This window comes from Manis javanica, chromosome 11 (assembly GCF_040802235.1).
Source record: "Manis javanica isolate MJ-LG chromosome 11, MJ_LKY, whole genome shotgun sequence".
Taxonomy (NCBI): Eukaryota; Metazoa; Chordata; class Mammalia; order Pholidota; family Manidae; genus Manis; species Manis javanica.
The window spans coordinates 89,293,492-89,315,339 of NC_133166.1; the positions used below are offsets into that span (position 1 = coordinate 89,293,492).

At 40.7% G+C, this 21,848-nt stretch overlaps 1 protein-coding gene and 1 non-coding gene across 5 annotated transcripts in view; one reads left to right on the forward strand and one right to left on the reverse strand.

Moving 5' to 3' along the window:
* The window catches only part of STX6 (syntaxin 6), a 38,447-nt gene that overhangs the window by 14,022 nt on the left and 2,577 nt on the right, over positions 1-21,848 (reverse strand). For all 4 annotated transcript variants that reach the window (XR_005062074.2, XM_037021118.2, XM_017657062.3 and 1 more), the window contains exons 2-5: positions 9,281-9,450; positions 8,431-8,525; positions 3,466-3,528; positions 285-410 (exon numbers count right to left, since the gene is read on the reverse strand). Coding sequence is in view for 3 of the 4 variants with exons in the window: in XM_037021118.2 (XP_036877013.2) it covers positions 285-410; positions 3,466-3,528; positions 8,431-8,525; positions 9,281-9,450 (454 nt within the window). In the remaining variant the exon portion in view is untranslated. The remainder of the gene's footprint in view (positions 1-284; positions 411-3,465; positions 3,529-8,430; positions 8,526-9,280; positions 9,451-21,848) is intronic.
* Positions 5,728-5,831, forward strand: LOC118972928 (small nucleolar RNA U13). The gene has a single exon (XR_005062076.1). It is a non-coding gene; the product is annotated as a small nucleolar RNA U13 (small nucleolar RNA).

Here is a 21,848-nt window from a genome sequence, read left to right on the forward strand (position 1 = left end):
AAGTATACAAGTGGAGCCCGGTGAAGAGGTGGTGGTGGTGGTGGTTTTTTAATTCAGTGGCCTTGACTGTCAGGTTTGGATGTCCGATCTGCTTCTGCTAAGAAACCTAACCAAGCTTGGTTCTCTTGAGACAGTCATGCCCTAAAGGAGGTTTTAAAAACCCTTCCTACATGCAGTCACAGGCATGTGGACACAGGCAGGTGCAGGTCACCCCCTAGCGGGCAGCGGGTCCAGGGAGGTGCCCGGCCCCCACCCCTTGCCGTGGGCCAGCGGGTCCTTGGTACCTGCTGCTGTGCCTGGTGCTCCTCAATGAAATGGGAGTTGGCTGACTGGAGCTCACGGTCCAGGCGCCCGTACTTCTCCATCGTGCCAGTGCTCCAGCTCTGGCTGCCGCTGTCTCCTAGCAGCGCCTGTGAGAGCGGGAGTGGGTGGCTGGGTCAGGGGAAACAGCCTGGTACCATCCCTGCGCAGCGCTCCTTACAGAGATGTACAGGGTTCTATTGCTCATACTCCACTTCCCCGGGTCAGCCTTTTAGGTAATGGTACAATTTCAGGAATGCCAGGAAGGCTACTTTCTGTCTCCAAGCTCCCCCAGTGGGACTCTCAAAAGGGCTTTGTCCTTTTAAAATGCAAATAAACTGTTAACTTTAAATCAACAGACGCTCTTGTGTTTATTGCTTTACATCTAACAGCACTCATCCCGTCAGGCCAAGATCACTAGAGACCCATAGGTCCTAGTCTAACTGAGTCCAGATATTTGGAATCCCTTTTATTTAATTACGACCTAAGGTTTTTGGTTTTTTGGAGTAGAGAGGGGAGAGTGCCCTAGAAGGACAAGACACTAAGTCATAGCCTGTCACAAGAACCACCAATGTCTGTTCAATTTAACCCATGAGTAAATCCCAGTACCCTTCAGATTTTGGCTACAGGCTTTGCAGATGGGAACTGGTGGTTGCTTTACCAGGCAGGTAACAGCCCCACTGGGTGGCTGACCCCACTAACCCAGGCAAGTGCTGGCCCTGCCATTAGAGTGCCCCACCAAGGCCCTCAAATGCCAGGTCAGGCTTCCAGATAATGAGTCCAAGGAAGTTTGAAGTCAGAACAGGCTAAGCTTGTGAAATCTTCCTTATGTGAGAGAGCAGCCAGGCCTGTGAGTGCCCAGTCTCAGCAGCCGGCTCTGACTGGGAGCTGCACAAGCCTTTCTGACCATCCGTCAGAATAACCACTCACATCAGCACTGCACAAAGAACTGGAAGATGCTGGCAACTAAGATTCTTTCTCCTTGTAGAGTTGCCAAACCTTCTCACCAGGTATTTTTTGTCTCTGGAACTGTTGAAAGCCTGCCTGACATGGTTTTCTGTCTGAAACGTCCTCCAATAGTTCCTCAGTAGTGATGCAACCTCCTCGTTTGACTCACAGAGGTGACCTCAGTCAGACGGTCATGCATCAGCAGCGAGCCTCCAATGCAGAGCACAAGTCCTGAGGTCATTATGAGAAGGACCAGGATGTCTGGGAACTTCCAGTCCAAGAACTCAGTCCAGTCAAGAGGCTGGAATGGTGACTGTCTCTGGTATAAAGCACATCCAAGGCCTTTTTGTGGATGGCTATGTCCCAACCTAGTCTTCGGGCTACTGAGGTTTAAAAAACCCTGCTTGTTCTGATGCAGGGATTCTAAGGACCTCTATGGAGGGCACTGGAGGTTAGTGACCATTTTTTCAAGGTCAGCAAAAGGCTACAGTATATCCCTAGGCTATGGACAGAGGACTGGGGCTCCACCAGGGCCTTGTACACCCCTGAAGGGCTATTTTTCTAGCTTATCCATGGTCTACACTTAGGTACACAGGTCGCATTGTTAAGACTCATCTATGCTTTAGAGGGAAGTAGCTTAGATTTTATCAGTCTGACCTCTAGGAGTATTTTAATGGGAAAGAAGATGGAGGAAGGGCTCAGAGCATGGCAGACTATGGGTGCCAGAGCTGGAGATCTCAGCTAAGCAGAGTAAACAGCACAGTGCCTGGGTCTACACAGAACAGCGAGGCGGGCTCTGCCTGCTTGAGTGCTTAGAGCACCTGGCCCTGCTATTCCCGGAGACATGCCGCAACGTTTCACCCAGTGCCTGAAATGGAATCCCAAGCCACGCTTAGAAAACAGTGTAGAAATACACATTTTATTTATGTTAGTTCAACTATATTATTTAGAGAGTAAAAAATTCAAATTAGGAATAAGACAGGATAAGTATTTCCTACCTGGCTGTCACCACTATTTCAGGAACTCAACTTCTGTAAGTGGAGGGGGAAACAAAAGGGAACTCCCAAATTAGCCAGCTTGTGGCCATTCATTAGCTTTTTCCAAGAGTTAGTGCCAGGCGAACTGGCTAACGGCCTCCCTAGCTGCACTGTTAAGAGCGAGGGAGGGAGGCTGGAGGGAAAAACAACAATGACTGGAAAAATGCAATGCAGGGAAGAGGAAACAGGGAAATTAAGGTAGGTGCTATGAGGAGAGGCCTTGCCCTTCTAGCTTTTCCAATACTTGTTTTTGAAGTGGTCAACAGACATCCACAGGTATAAAGTAAGGATTTTCATTATGAATTGCTGATTCCTAGCTAGTGAAAAACGGTGAGCTGATTTCTTGAGTTAATGGTCTACTAAATGGACTGGTAACTTTATGGAGTCTGAATAGAATCTACACTGAGTCTATATTTTAGGTGACTGTTGTATATTTTTAAAAAGGACTATATTTTATCAGTTGGAACAGAATTTCTATCATACACCAAAGTGTCTAATTTAAAAAAGACATTTAAAGTTCAAGGATTGGTTTCTTGCAGCTTTTAATTTTCATGTGTCTACATCTGTGCTTTGGTTTCTGAAATGTATTAGATTTCAAAAAATTGCAATAAAAAACGACCTCAATTAAAAAATACTTAGAATGATGAAAGACTGAACACACATTAAAGTAATTTAATACACATTTAAATTAAAGGCTCCTCAAATGTCTCTACACAAATTTCAATCATTAAATGTCTAGGGAGGTCTATGGGCAGGCATTGTAAAAGCAGCCAGAGATTTTAAAACAAACAAAAACAGATCATGACACAATCCCCTTTACTCTTAAGGAGCCTGGAGTCCAGCAGAGCAAAAGACAACTAAGCAATTATAGCCCTTAGCGGAGCTTGGTACACAGAATGTACTCAACAGATGCTGAAAATGAAGGTTGGGTGATAAGGCCTGGAAGGTAAGCAGAGGTGAGCCAGAGGAGAGAACCAGGGGGTGTGCGGAGGGGAGGAGGGAGGGGCAGCTGACATGGTGGCTGGCTACACCTTCACAGAACCTGCCAGCCTCACTCCAGGCTCAGAGGCACAGTTCTCCAGCATGAACACATGATACATGGACATCAGCATTTTTTAATCCCAAATATATAACCATGAATTTTCTGTGACTGATACTGCATATTCAGATGTTTACTCACCTGTCTATTTTTTCTTTCAGCTAATGCCTGCACAGATGAAGTTGACATCTGATCCTTCATGTCCTAATGAAATAGGCAGAAGAGCAGAAAACAAAGGAATATCTTTAAACAAAATCATGGCTAATATTGCACACTAGGCAAAATATGCCTAACTTATTAAATATACATATACAAACATATATATATTTTTTTTACAAAATGAATTTTTTGGCTTTTATTTTTGATCTCAAAAATAAAGGAAATAACACATAATGTAGGAGAGGGGCACAGGAAAGGCCATATAACAGAGAAGACAAGTAGTGATTCTGTAGCATCTTACTACACTGATGGACAGTGACTCTAATGGGGTATGTGGTGGGGACTTGATAATGGGGGGAGTCTAGTAACCATAATGTTGTTCATGTACTTGTGTATTAACAATACCAAAATATAAATAAATCAATAAATAAAGAGAGTGACGGTCCCTTAACAAGTGGTAACCTAGATGCTGAATTTAAATAGGAGGAAAGAAGAAAGGAACTAGTATTTTCTGGGTACCCACCATAGGCCAGAAGCAATGTGAAATACACACATTATCACAGTTTTCACAAAGACCACGTAGCTAATATTGTCTCCACTTTACAGTTGAGGAGACTGTGACCTAGAAAAGCTAAGATACTTTCTGAAGGTCACAGACCTGTGCTCGAGGGCCAGCCTCTTCATGTGTGATGCATGTAAAGAAGCCAAGCACGTTAGGATAAGGTCTATTTACCACTAAACAACAGAGAATACCTTCAGAGTGATACAACAGTTCACCTATTTTATTTCTGAGTTGGAATCATGTGAAATGTAGACTATTTTTAACACCAGCGTGAACTTCCAGAGTGGTATCAAAAAGTAATTTTGTATAGAAAGACAAATGAATGGACCCATTACTTAATCTAAAGCAAAATACTTTATTAAATACAAGCTATTGTGCTTATATTTAATCACAACCCAATATATTTTAAAATGATTTGAACTGAGTCCATGATCACTGTACTACAATTTCACTCTTCTGTTGGCAAGTAGACTATTTTGTAGATGCAAATGTTGAGGTCTCAGTATCAGACTTTTAGAAACTTCTTCCAAGACCCATGACAGGTGAATGGTAGACCCGACCGTGCCACAGCTTTCGTAATTCCCATGGAGGTAAGTCTGAATGACAACCACAATGCTTCATCTTTAAAGGTGTCCATTCCTTCATTTGGCAAATACTCACTTGGGACCTAATTTTGCCCGAGAACAGCAGTGAGTGATGCCGCCTGGGCCCCTGCCTGCACGGTGGCCAACAGGCAAACAGTAATCATGCAAATGTATCCACGTGGTGATTCCTACTTTGGGGAGAAAGGGAAAAAAAGGCTGGAATCGAGTGGGTGACCAATGCCACCACAGAAGGATGGAGGTGACATCTGAATGGAGACCTGAAGGACAAGAGTCAGCCAACCACAGAAAGAACTAAAGGAAGAGAATTCCAGGCAAAGGAAACAGCAGGTATGACAGCCTGGAGGCAAGAAAAGGCTCAGTGCATTTGAGCTTGTGAGAAGGCAGCCAGGGCGCTGAAGGCACCGACCGCGTGCTGGGGCAGCAGTAAGGCCGGGAAACTGGCAGGCCTCCAGGCTGCTTAGACGTTACTCTGAAGCAGGGGTTGGCAAACTTCCTCTGTAAAGGAGCAGATATTAAATAGTCAGCCTTGGACATATATTCTTTGTCATTGTTTTTCTTTATTAACTAATGTTTACGTGTAAAACCATTCTTAGATTTCGTGGGTCACAGATCACAGGTCCCTATTCCAAGGCAGTGGGAAGCACTCAAAGCATTTTAAGCAGGTGTGTGGAGTATTTTGGCTCATGTTCTAAAAGATCACTTTAGTTAATCTGTGGAAAAAGTCCTGGCAATGAAGCAGAGCCGAAGTAAAGAGGTCACTGCACTGCAACCTGTTGAGAGGTACCAGTGCTGCCCAAGATGAGAAAGGGGGCATCCAGAAGCAGCAAGCTCCCTTCAATGAGAGGGTATGGGAGCCCTTGGAAGTGACATTGGGTAGGGCTGGGCATCTGAGGGGTGCTCCATTTAGGCTCCAACTGACCCAGATATTTAGGATTTTCTACCTCTTTCATCTGTTCACAAAACTTAAAAGGCAAAAAAAAATAAAAGAATGCCATGCATAGAAACTGAGAAAAATATACTTGGTAAAAAAAAGTACTTATCACAAAAATAAAAATATTTAAAAAATAGCAAGTATCGATACTTTTGTGGTTCACAAGCATGATGATTGGGTGTTCAAACTTTTGCATGACATGCGCCTCCCTCAAACCTTGTTACGATGTTGGCACATTACCCATCTGACTTGAAAATAAAAGTAGCAAGCATGGATTTTTAATTTAAAAAAATAGAGGAAAATAATGCTTGTAATTATAAACAGTATGATCACAACTATGTCATGTGTTGGAAAGAAAATGACTATGAGAAAATACAACAAAGTTTTATGTTTGTGTATTATTTTGCATGTAGATTTCTTTTTCTATTATTTCCTCTTGTAAAATTTTTCTGATTTTCTTTAATGAGCATGATTACTTTAATAAAATCCATATTTAGGAGTTCCAATTTTTAAATTTTTCTGCTTAATAAAATGTATGTAGGGGGCCGAGGGGTGGGTGTGCGAGCCCTGATGGCCAGCAAGTCCTTCCACAGCTCTGTGGTGCGCATGCTGTACGAGGCCACAGCAGCAGGTAAAGAGCTATGCTTTCCCTTCCAGGATGGCAGTTTTTTCCATGCAGGTTAAAAGTTGCCAGATACCACACAACAGATTACCTTCTTATTAGGATTTGGAATTGTAAGTGATGTCACTAAACAGTTTTAAGCATTTTGTAACAACCTGTCACGCCAAAACATAATTACTCATCTTCTTTCTAACACATGAAGTTTAGAACCAACAGTCAAGAAGCAGTTAGTACCAATAAAATATGGTTCATCTGTCAAAAGAACAACAAATGTCCTGGTTATTTATGTTGCTGGTCCCATTTCATGCTGTCTTCCAAGCTGAAGTGAATGGGGCACTGCAACTCCCAGGGCTTCCTACTCAAGAGGCCTTGCACCCCATCACCTGTGCCATGCTCTATGCCTCACCCATTTTGATTAAGCAAAGCTATTTCTATCTTGACTTATAATTGACTGCAAAGAATTCCTGGGTTGGAACAGGTTGGGTTTTTTGGGAGGGAGGTACAGATCTATCACCTTTGGAGGTTAAAAGGAAGTTAAGAGAACACTAGTGAAGCTCATTTAATTGATAAAGAAAACTGACTCAAAGAAACTAAATGACCCACCAAGGTGAAAATTTATTAAGGTCACAGCTAAGCCTGTAACTCAGGTCTCCTCCCCACCCATTGACTGTTCCCCCACCACACACTACAAAGCTAGCCATTCACTATTAAATTCAACCAAAATCACTTCTGGAATTTATTTCCATAACAAAAAATTCTACATGCAAATCTCTGATATATAGGTAACTCGACAAATATAAAAATGATTACCTCAAAAACATTAAGGCTACTTAATGGTAACAAAGAAGGTTAAATAAATTGATGATGTACAAATTCCTAATCTAAGCTTGGTCTCATGTCTCAATTATACAACTCACTTAACTCTCAATATATTGACCTCTGAATTTCAGTTTGCAAAATTTACAAGTGCCACCTTGCAGGAAGAACAAATATAATGACTAATGACAAGAACATACGCTTTACTGCAAGGCACCCATTTAAATACCAACATCTATAATGTGTCCTTCAGAAAACCTATTAAAAAAATGAAAAAGCAAGCTACACTTGTAAAATAAATAATTGGGAAGTTATTTACTTCACCAAAAAATGTATCACCGAACAACAGAGCTTCCTTATCAGAACAGCATTCCAGACTGACTAGAATTAGGAGTGTTTCTAATCCAAACGATGACTGTATAGATGGCACACCAAGGTCCAAAAGTTACAGCCCCATGAAAATGTGGGTTTATTTATAAACACTTTAGATATAGCTATATAGAAAGGCAACTAATGAATAAAACAAGGAACAAGAATATTAAAGTTCAGTGACAACCTAACATTTGAAATAATCTCAAAAGGAAATCACAAAACATATAAAGTATTTGGCAAACACACCCCAAGGTTCCTGCCTGAGATGACTCTTAAAAAGCCATATGTTAGCACTGGTATGAGCCCAAGTCTTTTTATTCAAGGAAGCTGCTTTCTAGTACATATGTTAAAGACAGCTGGTTCTCTTACATCGAGTTATGCTAATCAAAGGGCTTAGCCATATAGTTTCAAAATACAAACACGTCTCAATAATATTTTACTTTCATGATATTTTCTCTTAGCTTTTGTAACAATAAGTTATTATCTAAATCATTTGAGACTAAAGATTTGTTCACTTGACGGGTTTTTCACATTCTGATAGATGCTTGCCTGCTCTGAATAACTCTAAAAAGACTGTCAAGCAGTTGTATGTGGAAATGTCAGTAACATGGGTTGCAAGAGTTCCAGAAGCAATTCAGATGGTAGAAGAGGCAGCCATCCAAACTAGGAAGAGCCACTCTTCACAATGCAAAGTGATTACCAATCCATCAAGAAACCAAATGGTTTCTACGAAGAAATAAAGATGAAGAAAGATAACTGGTTTGGAGACATGAGAGGTATGGACAAAACCAGGGCACCGTTAAGTAACCTCCCCAAAGCCAGCAGTCTACTCTCTCATTTTGCTTTAAGAAATAGGCCTGACAATACTAAAAACAGACCTCCTGTTTTTAATCAGAGAAACTGTATATGAGTAACTGGCATCACATTCATACTAAAAACTAGTTTCAGAATTGACCTATGAGTTTACAGTTAAGGAAAAAAGTTCTGAGAAGTTTGGCTGTTTCTTACACAAAAAACACAGTACGACCATATTCCTTACCCTGACAACTTGCCGAGTACTTGTGATGAAAGCTTTTCTTATACTCAGTTCAGTTGCATCGAGGTTGAATTTTCTAGGATTTGCTTCAACTATGCGTGGGTCAAAAAGTCAAGGTAAAGCAAGTTTGTCATCAAAAGTCTCACAAAAGTCAAACCACAGAATCTCTCGCAGGCAAGCAATAAAATCTGGCCCAATATTTCTGTAAACACAGTCAACCTGACACTAATCATTCTCAAACTTTCTCTGTCCGTGGTTCCTTGTGTTCTGAGGCAGCGATGACCTGCCAGGTTAAAGAACATACACCCTACTGACCGGTTTCACTGCAGATCCATGGCTATCTGACCACAGCTGAGCTGTGCTCTTCCGGACGCCTGCCAGCACTTGGTATGTTTTTTTTATTCCAGATCACCTTTTCATGACAGCTTTTGCAAGACTTTCTCACTTGCCATTCCAAACCATTCCACTGGGTCAAGAACCCAATCCTGCTTAATCTAGCAGAACAAGGAGGCTTCTTCATCAAAGCCTCCTCCTATCTCCTCACACCCAGCCTGGCCCTGCCCTGCCCAGGTCAGCCACTAGCATGGCTCTGTATTTCTCTTACAGTCTGAGGGTACCCATTCGTGCTATTATTTGATTAATGTGTGCCTGTGCCACCTCTACAGCAGGATGTGCCACACGCTGTAGAAGAACTTGGCTACTCTACCTTAGCTTACTGAGCAATTATTTTAAATGTGTCCTGGATGGAACAAAAAAGAGCAACACTGATCGATTATAAAAACAAATGCCTAATCTATGAGCTTGCTCATCTGTCTGTCTGCCCAGATGGCACAGACACCACCGAAAAGGATATTGATGGTTTCATCAAGGTCCTCTAAATCCCACTCGATGCTCCGGAGGTTGTTCCTCAGCTCATTGGTGGTCCAGTCGATTTCTTCCCTGGTTGCTGTGGAGGGGTCCTGGAGGAGCTCTGTCCATCTCTGAAACAACCCCTGGGCAGTGTTGACAGCTTTCTGTACCTCTCTGTGATCAAGGGGAAGGGGAAGAAGAGAAATCAGATGTATTCCATGAACAAGTTATGGCATGGCTTAATAGTTATGATTCTGTATCATCCTTGGCCACCACCATTCCCAAAAGTATTTTTATGTCTTTACAGAAGGCTATTCATGGACAACAGTCTGAGTTCTTACCTGATTTCAGAATACAACAGCCACGTTTAAGCAGCTATATCATCAAGTTTGTTTGGGAAAACAAATTTTGTTGTTGTCTATAGTAAGACAGACTAAACTTAAATGTAGTATCAGAAGCAATCCTACTAATTAACTAAACGGCCATTAATATTCACTCACACTGCCATTGGGTATGATAGTAACTTTTACATTCAGATGAAAAAGTCCTAATACAGCTTTCTTTTTTGGGGGGTAGATGGTAAAAGAAGGGTAGAGGAGGGTTCCTCTTACACAGCCAGTCTTTTTGAAGGTAAGTATTTTAAGATGAGACATTTTAAAACCCAAAATCTCATTAGATTTCCAAGCATTATTAGCTTTAAACATGTCTATTTTCCTAGAGTGAGCAATGCTGTATAGCAAATCAGTGGGTTTCTTATTTAGAGAGTGAGACTAGGCCATTATGTGCTATGACCTAGTTAGTATGACTTAAAAGATTAGATATAGTCACAAGGTTTTAAAAACTGCCCCCCCAACTGGGCCAATACCCACCATTTAAATGTCCTACTCTAACACTACTGCATCTAAAAGCTGAAAAAGAGTCATTTTATAATCATTTGGTCTCTTGTGTACAAATACTATAACCTTCATGCTCTTAAATTAAGCTATGTGTTTTGATCCTTCTATGGTTTAAACCAATTCTTCTGACTGTTCAATCCGGGTGCTTATTGTCTACAGCTTTAAGACAGAAATCACATGCATCCCATTCTGACATTTCAAGTACCAGGAAAGGAAGCACTAACAAAATGAAAAAAGGTGTCTTAGAATATCTTGGTCTGCAAATACTGACGAGAGCTAAAAAGCTGAGTGTTAAATGGAGAATACAGCTATGGGGCCCAGTTGAATAAGTCATTGAGCTATATGAGCAACAATGAATATACTGAGGTGTGTTCATACCCAGTTTATGAACTAGTCAAGTCCTCTCATTGTTCCCTCCTATCAGCCTTATGCTTCCAGTGCTAGTGAGAAACACTATTTAACATAAAAGGGAAGGACTAAGTAAATGAGATGTAACTCTACTATTTTTACTCTTCATTGAGGTTTTTGGCTGATTTGGTAGAGAAAGAGGCACACATCTTCCCACGATACAAGGTACTTGGTTTATCTGTGAGTATGAATATCATCTATGATAAAAGATGACAGGATTAAAGAGGTATATCTATAATGATACCTCATTTTAAAGAATACAAAAATGATCAGTTCTGTAAATACAAATTCCTTTTTAAGAAAAAGAAGCCTCAAACCCAAGAAGCTTCAGGCTCAGGTATATCGCATTCTCTACCATCAGTACCCAACTATGATGCTGGAATTGAATTCTCTTAAACAGCAATCCATAAACTCCTTGATATCAGGGTTCTTTTGCACTCCTCAAAATTATTTGAAGAACCCAAATAACTTAGATTGATGTGGGATTATTTATCTGTTGTCATTTACCGTATCAGAAATTCAAATAGACATTTAAAAATATTTTACAGCAAAAACTTGTACGTTAACATAATTTTTTTTGTGAAAAGTAATTTCTAAAACACAAAAATTTAGTGAAAAGGTCGGCACTGTCTCACATTTTTGCAGATCTCTTTAATATCTGGTTTAAAGAAGACAGCTTGATTCTCACATCTGCTTCTACATTCAGTCTGTTGACATACATTTTGGTTGAAATATATGATGAAAATCCAGACTCACAAAGATGTATCATTGGAAAGGGGAGGAGTGTCTTAACAGTTTTTTCACATAACTATGGATATTCTTTTTTGACACTGTATGAAACTCAACAAGTGGTAATTTCTACAGGTTAGTTACAACACAGAACCCAAAACTTACCAAAGACTTTTTGAACTCTCATAACATTACAATCCATTCCTCTATCTTATATTTTTAATGGGATCTTTTACCTACCCATGTATGATTTTACAACATCACATACTGCTCATTTGGAAAGTATTATTTTACTGAATATCACAGAGCCTTCAAATGCTGACTCATTTCATTATACAATGTCCAAAATCATAATATGATCATACCAAACTCATTAGAAAAATTTAATTATTGGGCATCTGTAAGACAATAACAGGTGATAAAAGCTTTCCAAAATTCTACATTTTTAAAAAACGACTTTAATTTTTATCATTGGCAAAAATACTGTCAGTTGTTTTCCATCAAATGACAGGTTCACCTCACCCATTTTTGAGAAAATATCTCAAGTATTTTTAGATAATTTTGAGATTTAAGAACATATTCAAGTCTCAATAACCAGTATACCTGTCATTCTTTCATGTAAAAGTGAGATTCTAGAGAGGGAAAAAAGAACTATTTCAGCTCATAACTCAATCACAGAAGTGCTTTTTCTGGAGAAAGCCATCTTAATTCACAATATAGCAAAAGTGCTTCATGTACACTCTCATTTTGTCACATAGAATATGAAAATGTGTATCAAGGCTGGGAAAAAACATTTGTGAATTATAAATCTGATTAATGACTAGTATCCAGAATATATTTTAAAAACTGCTCAAAACTGAATAAGAAACCCAATTTAAAAATGGGCAAAAGATTTGAACAGTCGATTCACCAAAGATGACATACAAATGACAACTAAGCACATGAAAAGATGTCCAATATCATTATTCATAAGAAAAATGCAAATCAAATCCACAATGAGATAAAAGAACCTAGAATGGCTTAAAATAAACACAAATGACAATGCTAAGTGCTGACTATGTGGTAGAGTAACTGGAAATCTCATGCATTACTTGCAAGAATGCAAAATGGTACAGCCATGTTAGAAAACAATGTGGCTGTTCTTAAAATTAAACATATACTTGCCATATGACCTAACACCTCACTTTTAGATGACATGAAAACTTATGTTCACACAATAACATGCAAATTCTTATGGTATCTTTATTTAGTAACAGCTCCAAACTGAAACTCCCCAACCAAATATCCTTAAACTAATGAATGAACAAGTGATGGTATAGCTGCATGACAGAATATTACTCAGCAATGAAAAGGAACAAACTACTCATACACACCACAGTATGGATGAATCTGAAATCCATTATGCAAAGTGAAAGAAGCTTGACTCAGAAGGCCAGACACTGTATGATTCCATTTATATAATGTTCTGGAAAAGGCAAACTATATATAGAGAAAATAGATCAATAGTTGTTGAGTGCTGGGCACAGGGAAAGGGACTAGAAGAGGCACACAGAAACTTTTAGGGGGGATGGATCTGTCCTATGTCTTATTTGTGGTGGTGGTAGTTACATAACTATACACAGCTGTCAAACTTCACAGAACTGTAAACTAAAAAGGGCCAATTTCAAGGTAGGTAAATTATAACTTTAAAAAAATGACAAAAAGGTCTTCAAGGATCAAGATTTGGTAAAATTAGTAACTTCTACTGTTTCATGAAGAACATTCATAAGAAAATGACTCTCTTTTCTTTCTCACTGTGAGAGAGGAATACAATGACTACTAGTACAGTTTGGAACCAGCGGCTTGATTTAGGCTAAGGCACCAGCAGTTTTACCTTCCCAAACTTCTACACCGTCAGTGTAAATGCCAACATGATGCAAAAAGCAAATAACATGGGCGTATTATGAAAAACGTCTTAAGCTGAGGGATTCTGCTGTGAAAGGCTCTGAGAACCCCTTGGGATGCAAGGACCACACTTTCATCTTCACAACTCTTAAGACACTGATACTCAGATTTGAGGCGGGGGAAGGACATGTGGGTGGAGTCAAATCTAGTAGCACAGAGGGAAATCAAGGAGTCCTGAAGTGTGCAAGAATGTAAGCAGGCCCTGAAGAAGAACTAAAGAAATGGTAGGAATTAGCAAAATGCTACAGAACAATCCCAGGATAAGTAACATTCAACACCTACCCCACAGGGTTGGCCAGTGACCTGGCTTGTTCCACTCTCAATCTCTTGCTTTTAAAAGAGATTTCATTTTTAGTTTTCATTTAGTGGCATAGACTTAAGAAAGGCAAAGTAGTCATTATTTTGCATTTCTAAGACAGTTGTGTTAAGGGATCAAGAAGGTGAAAACTGTCAATCAACAATGGCTCAGATCATGAAAAGCCAGAATGTGCAGAATGTCCAGGAGTCCCTAGATTAATAGCAGCAAAAGGGGTCCCTCAAAGTTTAAAACATGTCCCAATTTCTCTTCTTCCAATATCATTTCAGCTTAGTATTAACCTAAAAAGGAGGCATGAATGGAAAGTAGAAAGAAAATATATCACAGATCCTACTCTTCAGCTAAATATTAATGGCAACCAGAAATTCTCCACCCCCCCAAAAAATCCATGGTATTTCTGAATACTTTGAAGAGCCACAAGACACACCTAATAAGGTGAGGGACTCAAACTAGTGAGACAACCCACTCAGTTCAGAACTTGTGAATATCTGGAACTGAGTATTTAAAATCACTTTGCATCCCAAGTAAATCCATTAACAGCAACAGAGGAGGATAGAACCAAGTCGTCTGTTTGAGATTTGTGGGGATTTAAACAAGAGAAAGAGAAGAGCCCATGGAGTTTGCTTTATACAACTTTCCCAGGAAAGGAAGGGAGTTGTTTCTGGGTGAACTGGCTAGTTAAGCACTTCATTCACACAACACACACACACACACACACTCTCACTCTCACTCTCTCTCTTTCTCTTTCTCTCTCTCTCTCTCTCTCTCTCTCTCTCTCTCGCACCCAGCACACTGTCCACTCCACAGCTAGGCCCATGTGAGCGCTGCCCCCCGTGAGAGTGCCGTGCTCTGAGTGAGCAGCTGCCATGCTGACTCCTTAGACAGGAGCAAACCACTTTTGTCTGTGGATTCCAGAAAGGTAAAAAAATCACACAATATAGCCTCTTTCTCTTGTAGAGTCTGGTTTAGCTATTTTTTTAGTTTTTCTTCCATCTATGTGATGGGAATGATTAAAGTCTGGCACCCAGAACTTTCCATGAGGGGCCAGGTACACCTTGACATTTTGGAGCTCTCCAGCTGAGCAAACTTCTTGGTAAGTAACAATCTCACCGACACCTTCGGGAATCCCGCCTGGCACCATTTCACTAAAAACTTACTGATTACTTTCCAGGGAATTACAGCTTTAGCTTCTGACCCAAAGAAGCCTTTTTCAGTTCCTTGAAGGGGAGAGATGGCTATCTCCACAACAGTCAAGCGGACTTTCTGCCCCCACATCTGTCCCATGCTTCCAAAGTCAGTGTGTCTTACACATTTCATGGGCAGCACGAGGCGCAGCTTTGGAAAACTAGGAATGAGTCTTTGCTCCCTCGCTGTCCACCAAAATCACAGGACCTGTCACAGTCTCGTGAATTAAACTCTGTATGAACACCAGAATGAAGGTCCTTCACTGCAGTCCACCCCAGGGCCCATGGGACCACTTGGAAGGCAGAGCTTCTTTCTCTATACAAAAGTGCAGGCCACATCTTTGAAGACTGTATTTTTTGGGCAAAAATAAAATCATCCAAGTTTTCAAAACCAGTCTTTTATTTCTTATGAATGAAAACTTGACACTGGCAGGACTAACCTAGTCTTTTTTTGAGGCAGCCCAATACTAACCCCTTGTTACTGCTAACTGAGCCTCTCTCATATACCATTCCAGTCTTTTCCACCATGGTGAAGGGTTCACCATCCCAACAAACCTCTAGGGCTCCAGGCAATACATCCAGATAGCCATAAAATCACAAAATTTTTCTTACTTGTATTTCACCAAGTTTGTTAATAAAATGGAAGGAAGGAGTACCTCTGCCATTAGGAAGCTTTTTTCTTTCTTCTTTGACCATACTGGTAAGACTGAATTGGCATCTGTTCCATACTGTGGTTGTGTTAACAATTACCCCAAAACCTACTGCTGTAAAACCACCACTTATTATGTTCACGCATTCTGTGGGTCAGGAATTGGCACCAGACACAGAAGGCATGACTTGTCACTGCTCCACAACGTCTGGGGCCTCAGGGGAAAGACTCAATGGCCTGGGGCTGCAAGAGCAGGTGCTTCTCAGTAGTGTCTCTATCTCTGTGCAGTCTCTCCACAGGATCTCTCCAGCACGGTGGCTTCAGTACATGGACCTCTTACATGTTAGCTCAGTGCACCCTAAGCCTATGCCCTGAGCCAGAAAGATGCAAGCAGAAGCTGTATTGGTTGTCTTTTATGACTTAAGCTTCACTAGTCGAGCAGTGTTATTTCTGCCTCATTCTGTCAGTTGAGACAGCTACAAAGGTCTGCCCAGGTTCACGGGAAAGGAATGGGGATCCCAGCTTGACAGAAGCATGCCAGCTTCATATTAAGGAAATGAAATGGGACAGGATGTAGACTGGGGCAGCTATATGTGGAAAAATAAACCTGCCACAACACCCGCATCTGGGGCGGTACCCGCTCTGCACATCCCTTTACAGAGAGGCCTGCATCTCATCAGTGTACTAAGAGAGGCTGGTGAGGGCAGCTGGTTTCCACTCCAGGAAGGAAACCTGAGCAGCCCAGGCTCTGCTCCCCTCTGCGACCACATCACCCTCCTGCCCCCATCCTTCAGCCTGGTTCCACTGCCAGTCCCTCGGGTTAGGTTTGGCACAGGGCTATTTTTACTGCTTGACTTCCATACTCATAATTTTTGTATTTAAGGGGAAAAAACAACACACCTTGACTTTACCAACTTTACTGCCTTCACTTCCCTGTCATTTCAAAATTCAGTTTCTCTGTGATATCTTTCGCAATTACTCTTGTTGGGGGAAAAAAAGAGTCTTTCCTTGGTCACCTACAGTCATATGCAAGTCTGACCTCAGCCCACTACTGCGGCCACCACTCCCCCGGAACAGCACCCCTGCCCCACTGATATGGAGGACAGAGTCCTGAGTCGCCCGCACTTGGCCTCGTTCTCAGTGTACCTGACACTAGGCCTTCCTATCTATTGTCCCCAAACTTTCACTTCATCTACTCTTGTGACATTTTGCTCTTCTAGTTTCTATCAATTTTCTCTTTCCTCTGCCTCCACCTGGTCCCGATGTTTCTCAGTACTCCCCACAGTTTCCAAGTACTCATCGACACTCACAGGTTCAAAAGGTCCCTTTAAGATGAGGACTCCCCAGCTGCACTTCCAGCCCTAACCTGCACCCAGGACTAAGTCCTCTGTTTTCAGATGCCTGTAGGATCATTCAACTTGCCTAAAAACAAACGATCTTCCCTACAAAAAAAGCAAGTATTCAAACAAAAAGACAAAATAAAACAACATGCTTCTTTTTCTAACTTCCCCAATTTAATCGATTTTGCCACTCTTTTCCAGATTTAAAACTTGCTAGACAAGTGTCATCTTTGACTCTTCCTCTTCTCACCTTGCACAACCTCTACTTAAGCCCAATTACTAGGTTTTAGCTCTGGAAGGAACTTACAAGATAGCTAGTCTGCACTCACTGAACAGGAGAAACGCGGCTCAGAGATCTTGGCTGCGTGCCTCAAGTTCTGACCCTGCACATGCGGCGCTTTCCAGATGAAGACCTATTCAATCCCATAGGTGCTAAGCCTCCAGACAAATCTATTCTCTCAGAGGAATTAAAACACCTAGGTTTGAGGCCTTAAAAGTTGACCACAGGCCAGTAAATAGTAACTGCTAGTTGAAATGTCTCCTGATTAAGAATTTACAATAAGAAACATGAAATTTTTAAATTCCTCAGCAGGATATATCATACCTTCTTACCTCTCCCTCTCCAAACAGGCTGACTTTAATAGCCAACCTGATTTCTCACTAAAACAAAACCTGCCTCAGTTGGCAGCTCTTCTTGCCATCCTCCCTGTTCTTATTCCTGGCTCTCGACTGCAGCTGGAAGCAGCCAGGGAGGGCCCGTGCACCTCTGCAGATGAAAAGCAGACATTTCCTTCAAGACCCAGATTGAGACCCTACGTGCTTCACTGACGTGTTCTCCACTCAACATTCCCACTGGTGGTCTTGCCTTTTCTCGATCTTCACAGCATCTCAACTTCATTCCAAAGCCTTACATACAATGTATATAGTCTTTCACCAACACTCTCCCGCATATCTGCATAGTGTTCTCCAAACTAGGCTACAATTTTAGGAGCTGGATATGGTAGTAGGCATTCAATAAATTTATAACAAATGTTTGCAAAGTTGTTTTTACAATGAAACATCTTCTGATTTTTTAAAACTAGATGAGATGTGACTTACATTCAATTTTACTGTACACAAACCCTGCAAAGATTAATTTTCTTCACAGTGACAATACCTATAGTTTTCTCAATGTTGTGAATAAAAAGCATGATGCTTGCCTTCAAAGAGCTCATAATTTAGTGTTAGAAAGACTGTATATACAGATAAGAGATGGTGAGAGAATAATTCAACATATATCACCTTGCTCATCTGCTTGCTTACGCCATTACTTCAACACTAATCCACAGCCAAAAACCTGGAAATTAAAATCCTCATTTAGGTACAAAAAGCCTCCAAACCAGCAGAATATCAAAGAGCCACAACATTCATGCCTTGTATCTGCAAGAGAAACTCACTTAGTACCAAAATATTCTCATATTCCAATACTCAATTTTGTGGTTGTCTTGGTGGCACGTTCAATTAGAAAATGCAAATTCCAAAATTAGAAAATGCAAATGCCAAAAGCTTGTCAACAAGAGAGGGTAAAAACCACAGAACCCAAAGTTCAGAATGGGTTCACCCATCAAACAAGCACTGCCTAAGTCCCTGCTGAATATGATCATAAAAATAACATGACTCAAATGTGGTGTTTTTCACCTTGCAAATGAGTAAAGATTGCTTAAAATGAGATCCCAGTACTGGCAAGGGATCAAGGGAAATGTGCCTTTCAAACACTGGGAAGGGTGGGAGGTGTGGAGTGGGGAGCAGAGTGGAGATAGGGATGTATTCTGGGGAGCAATTTGTAAATGCATCAGAGGCTTTGAAAATGTCCATACTCTCTAAATTAGCAATTCTGCTACAGAAATACAGACTATGCAAATAATCAGAAGCAGAAAGAAAGACCTGCAACAAGCACGCTTGCCACTATGTTAATTATAATAGTGAAGAATTAAAAATGTCATGTCATCCTGGGTGATAAATTATATTACATTTATAAGACAAAATACAATGCAGTCACTGAAAGCTTTCCCCACCAGAGACATTTTAAGGATATAATGAAATATAGATGAAAAGATTATAAAACAGCATGACCCCAATTTCTAAAATGATTAATAATAACATATATAAATTCCAGCTTTTTCACTTTCAAGCTTATGAACCTGAAATTGTTTTTAACTTTCAGTTTTGTTTTTTTCATTTATAAAATGATCATAATGATAGTATTAGTGCCTACTTTGTAAGGATTAAAAAGACAATCCCTGTTAGGCTCTTAGTACAGTGCCTGATATATAATAAGAAAACTGATGGATGGTATTAAGTAAAACTATTAATAGAAATGAAGCTCAAAAAGACACCAAAATTTTTAACCAATTATTTTGGGATAGTGACGGCTCAATAAATTTTTATTCTGTGTTTAATATTTTTATTTTCTAAGTTTTTAAAAAATAAGCATATTTTAGTATAACATTATTATAAGTGTCACCCAAAAAACAGTAAGATATGGTGTTTCCTCTCAGAAGGGCAGCCTATTTGGAATGGAAACAAACATTTAAAGGAGTATGTTTAGTGTGCACCTAACATGTGCCCCAAACTATGCTTGGCAATTTATATGCACTAACTCATTGAATCCTCCTAAATGATAAAGCAGGCATGGTTAAGCCAAATCTGTGCACAAAGAAACAGGTTCATACCTCTGAAACCAATATAACATTGTGTATCAACTATATTCCAATAACAAAGTAACAAAAACCAAATAAACAATAAATAAATAAAGGGTTAAAAAATTAAATATAACTAGGAAAAAAAGAAAAAAAAAAGATATGGGTTCAGAGAAGATAATTAACTTGCCAAAAGTTAAACAAAGTAATTGATAGAAGCGAGATTCTAAACTTAGGTCAGTCTGATAACCACAGCTCAGTTATTTCACCAAAGCCCCTCACTGCCTCCAGAAGTCACGTAAGAAGAAAAAGGACGCCCAGAATACACATTTCCTTTCCCTTTACCCAGCTTTATTCTTCTTACGAACCTATCAGCACCAGATATACCAGATATTTGTTCATTTGCTTACTGCCTGTCCCTAGGATGGAAGCGCTATAAGAACAGGGCATTGTTTGTTCACTGCTGTACCCTCAGCTCCTAGCACACGGAAGACAGACACTCGAAGTCTAGTAAGGACTTTAGAATGAAGGACTCTGAATAGAGAAATGACCTGATCATGTCTCGGGGGTCACATCTGGTGGCAGTGTGAAGCTTGGTGAAGAAGCTGCTTGTAAGAGTCCAGGTGAGAGAGGATGAGGCAGTGAACTAAGGCAGAGGAACCAAAACTAGAGAGGAAGAGAAGATTCTGGAACTATCCAAGATGGCACTGATAGGACATGATGACTGAGTGGATGTGGGACTAAAGGACAGTGTGGAGTCAGCAGTGAAGAGAACTAAGAGGAGGAAGGACAGGCCAGCATTTGTCAGGAGGGGGAAGGAGAAAGAGAAGAGAGCAGAGAAGAGGAAGAATCCAGGCCGTATGGTGGGGATATTAACTGATTAGCAGCACACACAGAAAAGCACCCAGGAAGAGAGCTGGGGTGCAGGGACTGGAGTGTGGGGTGGGCACACAAAAGCAATGACCAAGCTCACCAGTGAGAAGACACAAGAGGGTCCACCAGAGCTAGGCTTCAAGTTTGGGGCAGGCCAGAGGGGACTGAGCCCTGGCGGTGTGAATACCACTGAGTGTCCACAGCAGGTGGGGCCTGATTGGCCTGTGAACCCAGCTGCCCAGCTGTGTGGTTTCTCCTGTGTTCTGGGATTCTGCTCTGAACAAGACACTCAACAGTGTCAAAACTGCACAAAACCAGCCCCAAACACTCAGCCACTAATCATTGAATATTTAAATTAAAACAGCTTTCTAACTGGTTTGTTTTTAAATCTTTCCTCACACTGAAGCATATGATATTACCACCAAATCAATATTCCTGAAACCCTAATTTCATGTCAGATGAGACTCCCCTTGATCCTATTCTACCTGCACTGTGAAATATTAACAGTGTGAGTAGATTTAGGAAGTTTAAAGTTGAATCCTGGGTCTATCACTCAGTAGCTGTGTGATCCTGGGCAAGTTACTTAACCCCTCTGTGTTCCCCTCAGCTCCTCATATCTATAATGTGGTTAATACCCACATCATAGAGCTGTTCTTATAAAGATTCTTATGAAGTGCTAACTAGGCCCACAATGCCTGGCATAGTAATTACACACTTTAAATGTTAGCTACAGTATTATTACTTCCCCAGATAAATTTCCTACTCTGTCTGCTTGGGGTGCTCTCCTGGCCTTTTAAACACACAGTGCCCATCTCAGGACCTTTGCTGATGGTGTTCCCACCCATAAAACACCACTCCTTCACTCAACATTTAAGCTATATATTCAAGGTGTTGGGCTAGAAATATGGAAAAACAAGCAGTCCCAACCCTGAGTTCATAGTCTAATAATGAAAGGCAGCCAGAGGAAGAGGTGCAGTAGTAATAGGTTACAGGTACCAAGGGAAGCACTTCCTGGAGGCAGAGGACATGCTTACACTGAATCTCAAAAGCTGATTGGCTGAATCAGGCACAGTGGGTGCACGTAGAGTAAAAGCACCCAGCTCTGTGGTCACAGTCACTGTGCTGAGTTTGGCATTGCTTGAGCTCTGAGCTGGAGGCAGGCCAAGAGACCAGAGGGTAGAAGAGGGCTAGATCATGGAGGTCATGAAGTGTTTGAACTTTATTTTGTAGGCAACAGGCAGCTACTAAATGATGTTAAGTAGGAACCCCTGCTTGGGTTCTAGCTGCCCCTGTACTGCCAATATGAAAGCCACATATGACCACTGAACGCTTGAAATGCATGCCTAATGTGACCAAGGACAAAAATTTTTCATTTTAATTAATTTAAACTTAAAAACTGATATGTAATTCAGTTAACAGGAAAGTCTGATGTTTGGAACAATTTGGGTATATAATCTACTTTTTCAAAACTGTACATTGAATGAACTCTGAATACAGATCAGGTATTTCCAATGAAAATTTAGCATCTAAATTGAGATGTGCTTAAGTGTAAAAT